This window comes from Dromaius novaehollandiae, chromosome 12, assembly GCF_036370855.1.
Source record: "Dromaius novaehollandiae isolate bDroNov1 chromosome 12, bDroNov1.hap1, whole genome shotgun sequence".
NCBI lineage: Eukaryota > Metazoa > Chordata > Aves > Casuariiformes > Dromaiidae > Dromaius > Dromaius novaehollandiae.
The window spans coordinates 14,821,964-14,836,426 of NC_088109.1; the positions used below are offsets into that span (position 1 = coordinate 14,821,964).

The 14,463-nt window shown below is 41.1% G+C and overlaps 1 protein-coding gene across 1 annotated transcript; it reads left to right on the forward strand.

Moving 5' to 3' along the window:
* Window positions 1-89: 89 nt before the first annotated feature.
* Window positions 90-14,238, forward strand: TMEM43 (transmembrane protein 43). Its single transcript, XM_026093130.2, has 12 exons — window positions 90-223; window positions 986-1,135; window positions 2,518-2,652; window positions 3,723-3,817; window positions 4,995-5,044; window positions 6,540-6,609; window positions 8,384-8,454; window positions 8,615-8,736; window positions 9,331-9,405; window positions 9,484-9,585; window positions 11,183-11,300; window positions 12,250-14,238. Exons 1-12 carry the CDS (start codon window positions 212-214, stop codon window positions 12,450-12,452), a joined length of 1,203 nt encoding a protein of 400 aa, XP_025948915.2. The 5' UTR covers window positions 90-211; the 3' UTR covers window positions 12,453-14,238.
* The last annotated feature ends 225 nt before the right edge of the window (window positions 14,239-14,463 follow it).

The window sequence follows — 14,463 nt, forward strand, 5'->3', positions numbered from 1 at the left end:
CCTGCCGCGGGGCGCGCTAGCCGGGGAGGACTCCATTTCCCAGCGTGCCTTGCGGCGGCCGGCGGCTGGGAACTACGCGTCCCGGCATGCCCTGCGGCGGCGGCGCCGCCCTGGGGGCGGGGAGCGGCGCTGAGGCGGGCGGGTCCGGAGGTGGTGGGTGCGGTTGTTGGTGTCGGTGGCGCTGGCTCCCGGTGAGGAGAAGAAGCTGAAGATGTCGAGGAACGTGAGTGAACGCTGCTGGGTGGCATTTACCCCGCGCCGGGCTCTGGCCCCGCCGTCGGCTCCCCCCGCGGGTCTGGCCACGGAGAAGGGCCTGGGGACGGCGGCGGGACTGGGGCGAAGCCGCCGGGCTGCCCCGAGCGAGGCCTGTGGGCCGAGGGGAGGCCTCCCCGCAGCTGTTACCTGCGTGTGCTGCTCCCAGGTTGCTTCTCGGTAACTCTCCGCTGCCAAAATGCACACGGAGAGCGCTCACGTGTGGAAACCTGTGTACTTTAATGCAGCACCGTCTAGGACAAGAGTAACAGCCTGGTACCAAGCTGTCTTATTTTGTTGCCCAAGGTGCAGTTATTTTAAAGGCTGCAGGCTCTTATCCCCCGATGCAGTAAAATGTAACTTGTTATTTATAGCTGCGTTGTAACTGGTCTGGAATTCAGGAATATTACTCAATTTGTCATGGCCCTGACTGCAGGGTGTGGGCACAAAATAGGCGACCTAGGGACAGGCTGAAGGGAGCTTTAAAAATGTTGAACCAGTATGTTAGCAAATTTTTCCATCAAGCTTATTTACTTCTATCAAGTTTATTTATTGACTGTATTTCTAGTATCAAAAGTGAGGCAAAACAGTTACAAGTGAGGAAAACCTTATGTCCAAGGCCAGAGGCACTACTCTGTGGAGCAGCAATTTTAACAAAGCTAAAAGACTTATTTTGAAACAGAACGTTTTGCCCTTTCACAGCAATACTGCATTTTTGGTTTGCCTCCAACAGTTCTCTGACACAGGCAGCAAAAAAGAACATGTTAAAATCACAAGCCAGTCCAAACCAGGGTTCCTGGAGAGGCTCAGTGAGACTTCTGGGGGCATGTTGATGGGACTTGTGACATTTCTTCTGTCTTTCTACCTTCTTTTTACCAATGAGGTAAGTGAAACACTGCTAATGCTTACATTGCTTTATAACGTCACAGCTGACATGGCATTCAACTAGTTTCATATTTATAGGCTTACTTTAATGGTCGTGGTCAAACCATATTACTTGTCCCATGAGCAAAAGATAATGTTTCTGGTGAGTCTGTTGCTTGTGCTGGGGATAACAGAAGAATGGGGATTTTGAGGCCACAGATAGAGGTTTTCCATAGAACAGAGTATGGTAGAGGTGGTGGCTGTCTGCAGTAAGAGAGATAAGATCCAAAAGCTTTGAGCTGGTGTGGAAACAGACTATAGTCAGTATTACTGAAAGAGGTTTGTATGAGCAGCAGCTCAATATAGAATGTCTTTCTGTGTGCTAGTGGTTCAACATTATGCCCTGCCTATGTTGTGCAGCTGAGAGGAATGGAACCTCTCATATGAGTATGGAATCAGTGATGCACACAAAAGATGGTAGGATGTCCAACTCGGTCTCAAAAACCAAAATAAAAAAAAAGCAAAATTTTTTGCTCCAGGCAAGTAACCAGTCTTTTTCTTGAGATAATGTAGGGTCTTCATTTCTGGTATTTTTATGATTGTGTTGAAGGAATTAGTACTCCACCTTGCAAAGCTAAACATGTTAATTATTTTCAGTGTTATTTTATGTCTTGGTTTTAGATTGAAAAAATAATTAAAGTAAGCAGATAATCTTAAGACATGACACTTGCAAACATGTGCTTCCCATCCCACACAGACTTCCCATCCTGAGAACTTCCACTGCCATCAGTGGAAGTCCTGGTAGTGGCAGAGTTGAGCTTGATGTAGGTGTTTGAAGGATCATAGCTGTGGAGGGTGTCAGAGTTTGGATATTTGGCAGTCTTGGAGAGGGGGAGCAGAATTCTGTGAATTTTTACCTCTTACTTTCTTCCATACTTTCATACTACAAGAGAAAAAAGGACTACTCCCAACTTCAGTGATTTTGCAGGAAAAAGTGCACTGTAACATGATGGTCAGGAAAGGAGTACTTCTGCCCAGTAGTCAAATAGGACTGAGAAGAAGAATCCTAACTGGTGTAATTATTGCTCTTGCTCAAGAATAATGAATGAGGTAAAAGGTGAAGAGTAATAATTTTAGAGCCTTGTGGGAGCAATCTGTGTTTGTGCTAGTAGCTTAGATAACGTTAATGGGTCTGCTACGTGGATAAGTCCTGCCTCAAACTTTTTCAGACACAGGGAAAGATAGAGCTGAGAATTACAAGTGCATTTCGAGAAAATGCCTTGAGGCTAAATGTACAAGTACTCTGTTGGGTCTGCAGATTGCTTGTCTACTAACCTTTTTCACAAAATGATGCTGTACAATTGATCTTCCACAACTCAATTTTGTTTTTCTTGACTGCAGGGACGAGCTTTGAGGACAGCCAAATCTCTTGATGAGGGACTTTCTCTGGTGGTCCCTCTTGATAGTATCCACACTGTGTCTCAACAGAATGAGGGAAGACTAGTGCACTTAGCTGGCACTCTGAGCACATCAAAGGTAAATAAAACCAGCATCTTGAAGACAGGAGAGCCTGAAGGGAAGGAGAAGTCTTTACTGCTGATTAAAACTATATATTTTTGATATCCAGGGTGAAGACAAGTAGCTTCTCTCCTTTCCTGTAAGCACGGCCTGCTACCATCTAAGGTTCTTGGCCAAAAAGCAGGGAGACTGCCCTGTCCTCTCCATTCCCAAGAAGCATGTTACTTCTAGCTGTGTTTACGCTCCCACTGCCTTTGTATAATTTCCGTTCCCCCGTTGCATAGGGAACCTGTTGTGCGCTCATGTCGTTAGAAAGTCTTTAGGGACTTGCAGTACAGAGGCTCTGCGACTTCTCTTTTTTTCAGTGATGGTGACATTGTCCGTGGTCAGCCTGTGTTGCAGGAGGTAACACACTATGGTATCATCCACCAAAATAAAATCCTCCCCCTGATTTAAACACTTAAGCCTGCGTATCATGAGTCAGCATTTCTGGTTTTGTTCTTTACTATGGCAATGATTTGTGATAAATTTGACCTAAAGAATCCATTATCAGTGGTATAAACAGATATTCCCTCCTGTCTTTTCATGGCTTTTAGACTGTATACAACTATATACTAACTATGTACAGTGAGGTATGTAAATGGGTTCCCTGAGGTTTCATGATTTGTGCCGGTGAGATGGTTCATCTTTCATCCCTGGGATGGAGATACTGCCCATATGGTTTTTAAGATACTTAATTCACTAACGTGAAGTTTTTAAAGATTCTTGAAAGAAAGAGACTGTGTGATAGCAGGGCAGCACTTTGTATCTGATGCATCATTGCACCCTTTTGGTCATGCAGTAAGTCAAAAATTGAAGGAGCTTTGCTCCTCTGTATTTTGTTTATGGGACTTTCATGTGCTTGTGCACTCTCGCTCGCTCTCTTTTTTTGTTTGAACACGCTATCCTTTTCCAAATCATGGTGTGATGAGAAAGTTTTTTAGGACAAACCAACAAATATTGCCTTTGCTAGAATAAAAATACAATGCTTGAGTTTACCTGAAGTACAACATAAATACTGACTTGTATTTTCTTCAAATTTTAAATAGCCTTTGTTTGATCCCAGCTATGGGCTCTCCATCCATGCTGTCAAACTTAAGCGTACTGTGGAAATGTACCAGTGGGTAGAGTATGAAGATTCCAAGTAAGTGAAAAAAGTCTTAAAAAGTTGTTTAGAAAGATGTTGTATTAACAGGATCCCATCACAACAGTATTCTTTCTCTTTCTTTTCTCCTCCCTTGCTTCCCCCATCCCCAGAAAAAAGCCAAAATGTTACAGCAGGAGAGTTCTAGAGCTCTTGGGTCTTTTTACAGAGTTGCTTTTATTTCCCTGCAGGTGTCAGGTCTTATAGATGGTTCATGTTTTTGAATTTGCATCTGATAAAATTTGGATAGCTTCCAAGGCCTTTTGTAAATGTTTCTAATTCCTCACTTTGTATAGCTTCTTATGGGGCTTCTTAGCCTTCATGCTACAGCTGTGGCTTTCCTTTTCATTATCGTTGTCCTGTGCTGTTCCCAGAGCCCATGAATTATTTTCTGTTGCGTATGTTGTCAACAGAATTCAAAGATCTTCAACAATTTATGGATAAACAATAGAAAACGCTCCATCCATCTTTCCCAAAGGCCCAATTGATTTCTGTCCATTCTAATGTTCCTAAAGCTCCATTTTATTTATTAATGTTCTTTCTGCCCACCAGGAATTGCCTAACTCCACCCCCACAATACTCCATGCTGGTTCATTAGCAGAATCAAAGCCATTATCCCTAAATACTTCATCCTGATTTTTTTATTATTATTATTATTATTTTTAAACTAAAGCTTCACAGTCCCTTCCCCTGGCCTTTTCCCCCCTCCCTAGCTACCCTGTCTGGTAAGCCTTTCCTGCTGCCATTCTTTAAAACTGGAGAATGGATCCTCAAGCCAATTTTTTCTCTGTCCTCCAAAGAGGAAATTTAAAAAGGCTTTTGCTGAATCAGGAACCTCATCATATGCCTAGGCTCTCTTCTTTCCTTCACAATGGTAATGACTTATTTGGTTTTTTTAAAAATCTCCCAAATGGGACTTACTTTTTTAGAAAAGTAAGTGGATCTAATGGTTGATAAAGTATAGGCTAGATGAGCAGGCAGTGAAGTGTGTTGAAAACGGGCTGAACGGCAGAGCTTAGAGGGCTGTGGTCAGTGGCGCAGTCTAGTTGGAGGCTGATAACTACCAGTGTATTGCCAGGGAGCGATCTGTACATTTCATTTGTGAAGTGTATTCTGGCATGACTAGTTGTGTGCGCACGCTCTGTTTTGGTTCTCACCACACCCCTTTTCTCTGCAGGGAATATGAAGAGAATGGTGAAATTAAGAAAGAGACAAAATATACATACAGTAAGTTGATCAACAGAAAGTTTGCTTTTGTGATTCTGACTTTGGACTTTTATGTGGGTGTGTTTTGATTTTTGTTTTAAACCCTATAATTTTCTCATTGGAAAAGAAAGGAAAGGAGTTTGAAGAAACAAGAAAATGTTCTATTTCCTAAGTAAGTGTCAGGACCTCCCTTTCTGGAGGTAGCCAAAGTGAAAGGATGACTGTGTGCTGTTTGCAAGTAACTACTACAGAAAATCCAAGTCTTACCTTAGAAATCCTAGAAGTTCAGGGCAGCATCCAGGGATAAGATGCTCCAGAGAGAGGTCCTGTAGAGTCCTCAGTGGCAGGAGGTGGGCAGAGCTGGGAGCACAATGGGTCTCCTGAGATTCCTCTTTAAAAGTGGTGTAGCTGGGCACACGTCAGGCAAGAGCTGAAGAGGATGGATGGGGAAGAACAGTGTAGCCCCAGCCTGTAAGGCAATATGTTGAGAATCTGTTTAGGTGTTGGTACCAGCTAATGAAAACCACCAGCACCTTCTGATGTGCATTGTAGCTTTTGCCAAATGCTTTTTTGGCAGGAGCAGAACAGAGAGGATTATTCTGATCTACCCAGTGGCATAAGAATGCTGTGAGTCATTGTACCTCTGGAGATCAGTCTCTGCCTCGTTTATGCCCCGTTAAGGCACGTGGATGTGTAACGTGGGTGTGCAGCAGTTTTGGGCCAGCTCAGTGAAACACAGGACTGTGCAGCATGGAGATATATAAGATCAGAACTAGTGGGTGTGAGCTATGGAAAAAAACAGCTTTACAGTGGTAGGGAACAAAAAGAAAAGTCATAAAAATACCCAGCTCCCCTCTGAAGACTGATAGATTCTGTCCAATATTAGGCTGTATGTTGCCAGAATATCCCTTACAATAATTCTTCCTCTGCTGTTTAACCAGATTCCCTTTCCTTCTTTTCTGTTCCTTCACAGAAGCATATAGAGCTAAATTTAATATGGGAACTGCTCAAAAAAGGGATCCTAGTTTTTCAGTTGTAAGAAATCTACTGGAGCCTGTCTTGGGGGGTGTTGGGAGACTGCTTTGGCCTGAATGAAAGCAGTATTACAAATTTTTGCCTGTGAAATATGCAGGTACTATCTCTATCTGCTGCTTTACTGTACTGAATCTGCTAGTTCCAGCAGAGCTCACATTCCTTTCTTGCAGAACCAGATCACTCCCAAAGAGGGGAGCCAGAAATCAAAGCCTCATCAGGGAAAATGCCACTGAGCATACTTGGGCCACAATTTTATTCCTAAAAATCCTTTCTAAATCCTTCCATTCCTTGTTAATATTTTAAAAGGCTAGATTTAAATATAATGTTACAGACTATCACACATATACCTTGATGTAAAAAGTATTACTACAAGTGCAGCTTAGAACTGATTTATTGATTGAGGAGAGACTTTCTTCAGTAACTAAGATCTTAGTGGCAACTTATGCTGTCTTGTCCTCACTCTTGGTCTCATTTTCTTTAGATACTGAATGGAAATCAGAAGTTGTGAACAGCAGAAACTTCGATCGAGAAATTGGACATAAAAACCCTAGGTAATATGCCACATAGACAGACCTTCTAGATTCTCTCAGTATATCTGATCAAAGATGAGTTCTGAATGACTAATCCTCATGGCACAGCAAGGTAGAGGAAAGCTGCTGGACTTCTTATAGTTGGGAAAACTTAGACAGGGATTAGATAACAGTTCAAAGCTGCCTGGCAGGACAAGAATCAACTTACCCATTAGTTATGGTTGGATGTCAGGCTATTATCATGTTACCTGTGGACCATGTGGTTTCCACGTAGGAGAATTCGAGTGGGCTCTTTTCTGACTTTTATTGTCTATTAATGCAGTCCATTACTAATTCTCTTTTCTGTTCTTTTCTTTCTATTACAAATACAAAGTTGGAATAGCAGGCTTCCCATGTGCTTGTCAAAACTACTTGAACTCTGCTCTTCTAAGTTAGCATGTGTGGGCTCCCAGCTTGTTTGTGGCAATCACCCACATTTACTTTGTTTCTTATTTCTCTCATCTGCAGCATTTTGATTATGCTTGTGTACTATTTTTAATGCCAAGTCTTAGCTTTGCATGTCATTCTCACAGCATTTGGTTGGTTTCTTGATGTAATGTGATGTGTGCGTAAAAAATGCAGCTGGAGAGATGGGAGAATGGGAATTTGAACAAAAAATTTTGAACAAAATTTTGAACTGCAGAATCTCCAGAACTCTGTTTTGGAGTGCTGTGCTTTCTGAATAAACTGTCCTTTAACTGGAAGTACCACCTTGGAAGGGAAAGTTAAGATAAATGTGTTTCTAATTCAAAGTCCAACTAACTTAGATCTGGTTAGACAAAAGGTAATGGAAGAGGGATGCACAGATGACCTTTCTGCTTTCTCTCCGCCCCCTGACACCACTTTCTTTTTCTTAATGAAAATTCTCCAACCATTCTTCAGTCTCTACTTAAGAGTAAGAAATATTTTTGATTTAGTGCTGCAGCTGAGAACACTTCATCTGAGTGTAGCGGTACAGGCCAAGAAGTCTGAGCATAACTATGGTAGATCCATGCCTAAATCAACCCTGTGTATGTAGACATGCTGATCTTTCCAAATCATGCTTATTATTAATAATATTTTAAGTGTACATTAAATGTTTTTCTTCCATCTATCTTACCTGTTTATGCAACTTGGACATTTGTGAGAATACAATTTATCCATGTTACTTACTGCCAAGGATAATCCAATAGTACTACTTATGAGAATGAGGTTAAGTCTGTGGGAAAAGGATTCCAGAATTGAGAATTTAGATATCTAATTTGGTCATGATCTAGAAGTACCTTTATGTGGAGAAAGTTAGAGCTAGGTTTCTAACTTAGAGGATAAGATACAGTGGTTGACAGCTGAAGCTAAATAAACTCAGGCTAGAAATGAAGTGTGTTTATGAGTGTAGTTAACCATTGCAGGAATTCAGGGAATATGATTAATTCATTATCACTCAAAACCTTTATAACACCGTTGAACAACTTGCTAAGAGTTGAACTCAATTTCAGCCCACTGCAGGCTTAGTACAGAAAGAATTTGTGAAATCCCCTTCCCTGCCTGCATAGAAGATCAGACCAGGGGATCACATGGGCGTATCTTGCCTCAACGTATCTTAGTGGCTCCGGCACCATAATGTCTGGACATAGTTTTTCAGTGGATCTGTTTTCACATCATGTCAGTCATTTAGCTCTTTGAGTTTCTCCTGATGTTTGTGCCTTATATTACACACTGCAAATCAAGAGTTTGCCCTTAGCTCTGGAACTAACCAGGGGCTGTTTCTGTTCCCCAGTGCCATGGCTGTGGAGTCTTTCACTGCTGTTTCTCCTAACGTCCAAGTTGGCAGCTTTGTTCTTTCTAAAGGTAAGGATTGCTTTGTACTGATGCTGTCTCCTTTTGTATCAGCAGTAGACTCTGGCTCTTTCAACAATGACAGTCATTTCAAGTGATAATCGGGGAGCCAGCAAGCTGGCTATTCCAAGTTAGATAGCCAGACCTGTGCTTTGTTCTTTATTCTGTTTAGGTCTTGTGGATAGGATTGATGACTTTAAGCAGTTGAGCTTGTCAAACCTTGAGGATCCACATGCTGATGTTACCCGGGCAGGAGACTACTTTTATCACAGCGAGAACCCCAGGCGTCCAGAAGTAAGATGAGATGGATAAACCAAAGCAACAATTATTATTATGTGAGAAAGAAAGTTGGGAAAGGTCCCACTTCCATTGCAATATGTAGGAATTGTAGTGCTGGGCACCACGTAGGATGAGACCCTTAGTACAGTGCTTCAGCAAGAGTGACACAAGAAGCTTCTGATCCTGCTTGCGTCTTCACCTGTTTTCTTGAGTCTCTTCCTCTGCCATGCTTTTAAATGGAAAGAGACATGGGATGGTCCACCTCTGCCTTGCTGTACTGAACTGAATACAGTGAAATAGTTTGTTGTCAGCTTGTGCTGCCTGCCCTCCTCTGCCAAAAGATGAAATGGCAAGGGATGGCATTAATGGGCTCCTGCCACTAAATCAGGGAGAGTATTGCAAAGCAGCATTTGAGCCTATCCTGTTTCTCCTATCAGTCCGGCCTGGAAAAAATATAACTTGGAAATCCTACTGGATATTCTCTGGCTTGACATAGATGTTCAGAAAAAGTGTGATCCAATAAACGGTGTTCCCTTGCAGTTATCTTTCCTGGGATTCTCCTTTGGAAAGAACTTTCTCTGTTGATTTCCAATATTCTCTTGCTTGTAGGTGGGAGACCTTCGTGTCTCATTCTTCTATGCAGGTCTGAGTGGAGATAGCCCCCATTTGGGCTCAGCTGATAAGGTAAGTTTTTTAGCTTCTCCTATATCTTGCAAACTCTGATGCCAACTCAGTAACCAGTAAAATTCTGTTTCTTCCAAGGTGACTGTGGTTGCTCGCCAGCGAGGGGATCAACTGATTCCGTATCACACCAAGTCTGGAGACATCCTGCAGATTCTCTACCCTGGAGATCTCTCTGTGGAGGTAAGATACCAAACCATACCAGGGAGGGTTAAAACTGGAGATGGCAGCCCAGAAGCAGCAAGGGAATAAGCAAGCTCTTGTTATCCTTCAGGCCTGTTCTAGAGGAGGAGGGATCTGGTCTAAACATTCCCTTCTCTCTCCTATATCTAGGACAAGGCATTGTAGCCTGCATTTGCCTTCTAGGTTTCTGCATGTTTTTAATGTGTTGCAGGAGAGTGCTGTGCCTTTTCCATAAACATTACCTAATTTGGCTATGTGAAAGAGTGACTTCCTGCTTGTTCTGACAGTTTAAAATGGAACTGTGGCTAAAGCAACTATATTTAAAACAAAAAAATAACAAAACAACAAAAAACCCGCCTTCTCTTGCTGCTGAACACCTTTTGCTCTAAGGATTTTACCTGTGCTTCTCATTTGGCTTTTGTTTGCTCTTTTGTAGTTTGCCATATATATATTATGTATATATATACACACATTTATTTATATTTGTGCGTGTGTATATATGTATATATGCACATGTGCACACACACATGCATGCTTTTCAAGAGGCTGTATTTAAAAATAATAAAACCTAGGCTTTAATTAACAAACCTTAGGAGCAATCTTCTCTTCTGCCTCTCTTAACAGAGAGTTTAGGCCTGTTTGAAATGTTTATTGCTATTCTGGCTGAGCAGGAACCTTCAGGCAATGTGTTACGCATCAATAAATCCTACATGTTCCAGCAATTTGGTGATTCATTTACTCCTTTTAGTAGGTTGCTTTCCATTGATGGTTGTTTCATGCCCTGCTGCAAAAAACCCAGATGACAAGAATTTACAGGAGCTCCCAAAAACAGCTAAAGAGGCTTTCATTTTGAGTTGAAAGAGTAGCAGTAGAATCAGTTCTCTGCTGTGAGCTCTGAATCTTCATTAGACAGACTTTTACACTGGAGATAGTCACTACAAATGAATAAGTTGAAATCAGGTATACACATGACTTTTCCCATTATGTCTTGATCATCTCCAGAGCATGTGTACTTTTTGTAGAGGGAGAGGGGCAGACACCCCATTCTGAAAAATCTTACTCAGACTTCTTGCAAATAAATGCTTTGCATTTCTTAGTGAAACATACACATATCTCTTTTTTTCCTCTCTCTCTCTGCATGCTGCTTTATTTCTTTCATACACCTTTCCTTCAGCTGTCTGTGGATGTTGTCTTTTCTCTCCTCTTCCTCCAGACTTACTGAAATCAGCTCATTCTTCCTTATTACATTTACTTTTTAATACATTATTTTCCACAGTAAAGTTCAGTGCATCTATTTGCAGCAAAAAATGTGCACCTTCTGCTTGGTTACAGAGAATATAAGAAAATGCTTGTTTGGTTTTCTTAGCTTGGTCAGAAAGATGCACATTTCCCTTGTGTTGCATTTTGGAATCTGTCGTAATGTACTGGGATGTTACTGCTAAAATTAAGACCCTACAGAATGAGCTGCAGTGTATCTTCTACAAGAGGATTTGTACAGCTGTAATGGTGTTGGCTCTGACTTGCTCATAATGCACTGGAAACAGAGGGATCTTGAAAGAAAATGAGTCAGGCTGCAAATAACAGTGTTCACTTTCAGGAGGTGTTTCAAAAAGAGCATGAGAGCAACACCATGAAGACCTGGGCCCTGCGTGCGGCAGGCTGGCTGGCAATGTTTGTAGGCATCAACCTAATGACCCGGATCCTTTACACTTTGGGTAAGCTTGTTACAGAAAGTTATCACAGTTTAGAAATAAGATCATAATACCCGGAGTTTAATTATAAATGTGAATAAAAGAGATTAATTTGGAGGGCAGGAAAAATCTGGTTTGAACTCGCATTGGGCTCTGGATCTGAAAGTCACTGTGGACAATTGCAGGCAATAAACAGGATCACAGAACATAAAAAAAAATATAAATAGCTCTTTTCCACTTAGAGGTTCACAGTGCTTACCAAATTCAGAAGCCAAAGGACAAGTTGGTTTGGTTCTTTCAAGTCTAACTCCAGGTGCTGCAACGTGATCTTATACCCACATACAAAAGGTTCCCCCAAAGGAGGTCTTAATTAGCATTATTTCTATTACAGTGTCATGTCTACAGTATTGTGAACGCACAGCAAATAAGGTTTTGGCTTATTCTTTTAACTTACAAAAATGTTGGAATAAAAACTTACAGAAGAGCTGTAGGGTGACTCAAACTTGCATAAATTTCAAGCATCAAAGCTATCACATGCTTTGAAATCAGTTCTTACTTGCTGGAGATGTGTTTTGTAGCTGTGCACTCTTTTCTTTTTTCTTACTATGCATATACATGCAACTGCAAGATTTACTCTTGTCAAAAATTACTTTTTTGTGTTTGCATATTGTATGTTAGCCTTATAGCTGTGGAACAAGTCTAGGGCATCTGCTCTGCCTCTTAAGCCTCAGACAAGACTTTTAACTTGCTTTTGGGTGACTTCCTATCTGAAGAGATGGAGTTGCTCACTTATCAAATGCCTTGAGATGCTCTAATGAAACACGTTATCCAGTACACCTTGATATTAATTTGAGTCTTCTGACCACAACAGTTAGTGTGCAAATCCTAGGAATGAATTATTAGCACCCTAGGACCTTCTGGTAAACAGTCATCTTGTCAACAGCTTTATCCTGTTGTTTAATTCTTTCTGCAGTGGACTGGTTTCCTGTTGTGAGAGATCTGGTTAACATTGGATTAAAAGCTTTTGCCTTCTGCATCGCCAGCTCGTTGTCGCTGCTGACAATCTCCATCGGCTGGCTCTTCTACCGCCCTCTCTGGGCTTTGCTGATCGGGTTGCTCTCTGTAGTTCCCATTGTGATCGCAAAGTCTCGTGTTCCACCCAAGAAACACCAGTGAGACCGGGGCGCTCGGGTTTTGCGCTCGGTCCTGGTTAGAGCCTTTTCAAATGCATTCCTGTTCCAGTTACAGCAGCACGCTTACAGCCCGTCACAGTTTGGCAGTGCGCACCAAGAGCTCGGGAGGGGGCTGGGATGTGATTGTTGACACACTTACCCATGAGAAGTAAGACTATTATAAGATACTGCTTTGTAGGAAGTCAAATTTGACTTCAGGAACAAAGCAGTTTGGAGTGTCTGCATTCATTACAAATCAGTGAAGAAGCAGATTTTCTCTTACCACTTATTAACTCTCTTGATTATTGAGAACTGGTTGAGTCCTCACTGACAGTGGGGCACCTTGTCTATAGGGAGAAAGGGCCAGATTCATCACATGGACTGTCGTTGAAGCCCTTGGGAAATACGTGTGTGTACCTCTCTTTGACAATCCCTTCCTCTGACGCCTTATTTCTTATACACACAGTCATGTACACTTCTCTTGCTGATACATTTTGAAGTGTATGTGTTCAAAGAAAAAACACAACTTGTCTGAGATAGACACAATACTTAGGTACAATGTATGCTTTTGGATTGAAGATTTAATTTAAAAGTAAATTGTAGTCATAAGTGGCCAGGTCAGCAGTGTTCTAAGGCAGGGCAGACTTGTCAGAAAGCACTGATTTTTTTTTTTTCCCCCCAGCTTCTTAAAAGCCTCTGAAGTTGTTGGTTAGACATCCAAGGTGGTGGTGTGGACTATACCATTGCATAAGTATTTCAAAAATGTAACTTCAAATTGCACTTGCATGAAGGGATACTCAGAGGTCACTTGCCTTTAACAAGTCTTTAAAAATAAAACCTGCTGCCTTGAAACAAAACTGATTAACTTTTAAAATCTAATGTATGCTAGTCTTTAAAATATTTGGTGTTTTTCCTATGTATACTGTTTCTTTTTTGAATTTCACTTGGCAAAGACAATGAAAATGCTCCATGAAATTAAATCATGCAAATATTTTTGCTTGATTTCATAAACTTAAGTAAGCTAAGTTTTGAGCTTTATATCATGTTAATGCAATGCCTTCATGTAGTATTGTGATTACTCATGTTTACATATTTCTGCTGTCACCAGTATTTGCAATTGGAAATGATCTAGTACTGTTTTTAAGTCTGTCTCCTCCTAGCTACAGTCTAGCTTCTAGATGTGCCCTACCTACACTTCAGGGTTTTTTCTCTAAGTATACATAATTCAGTACACAAATAGGAAATGTCTTCAGTGAATATATTTATGAAGTCCAGTTATGACTGTCAGGAGAAATGTGTTCCCCATACCAAAAGAACTTACTTGAACATATGTAGAAGCAAATGTTTGCTAAAAAATGGTAGTAAACCAGAAAATTGATTTATAAAACATAAGGGTGTGGGGGTTTTTTTGTGGGGTTTTTTTTTTTTTTAAGCCTTAATTCTTCTTTCTCTTTTGGTATTTTAACACTATCCATTCAGCCTCAAATTCTCATAGCCATGTTCTGCTGATGAAAGCAGTGGTAGTGAGTGCAAGGTCACTGGAAGTGCAAGAAGTAGTCTAATGCAAGGAATGTGTTAGGGAAACTGAGCAGTCTATTTCTGCCACTCTAACACATCTTTTGCTCCATCAAATGAGGAGTTGCACTTTGCTGGGAAGAAAAACAACTGTTGGACTGCTGTTATACAAATGATGCAGGAAACTACAACCAGTGTTACCATATTAGAGATGGAGAAATAATTTTCTACAAAGTGCTGAACTTTTGTATATTTAATAAAAAAGATTTTCAGAAGGTTGGTCTATAGGCTTCTTTTTTGATTGCCTTTATTGTGTATTTAATGTCCATGGACATTAGTGTCCAAATAAATGGAGGAATACAAGCTGTAGCTTCCAAACCAACTAGTTTTCTACTGGCGGTTTAGATAAATGTGCAGTTGAGTTTTATATAGCCTGCAAATATTTTTCCATCTTGGGAAGCAAGTTCCCAGTAAACTTACAGCTGCTCTCCAGTCCACAT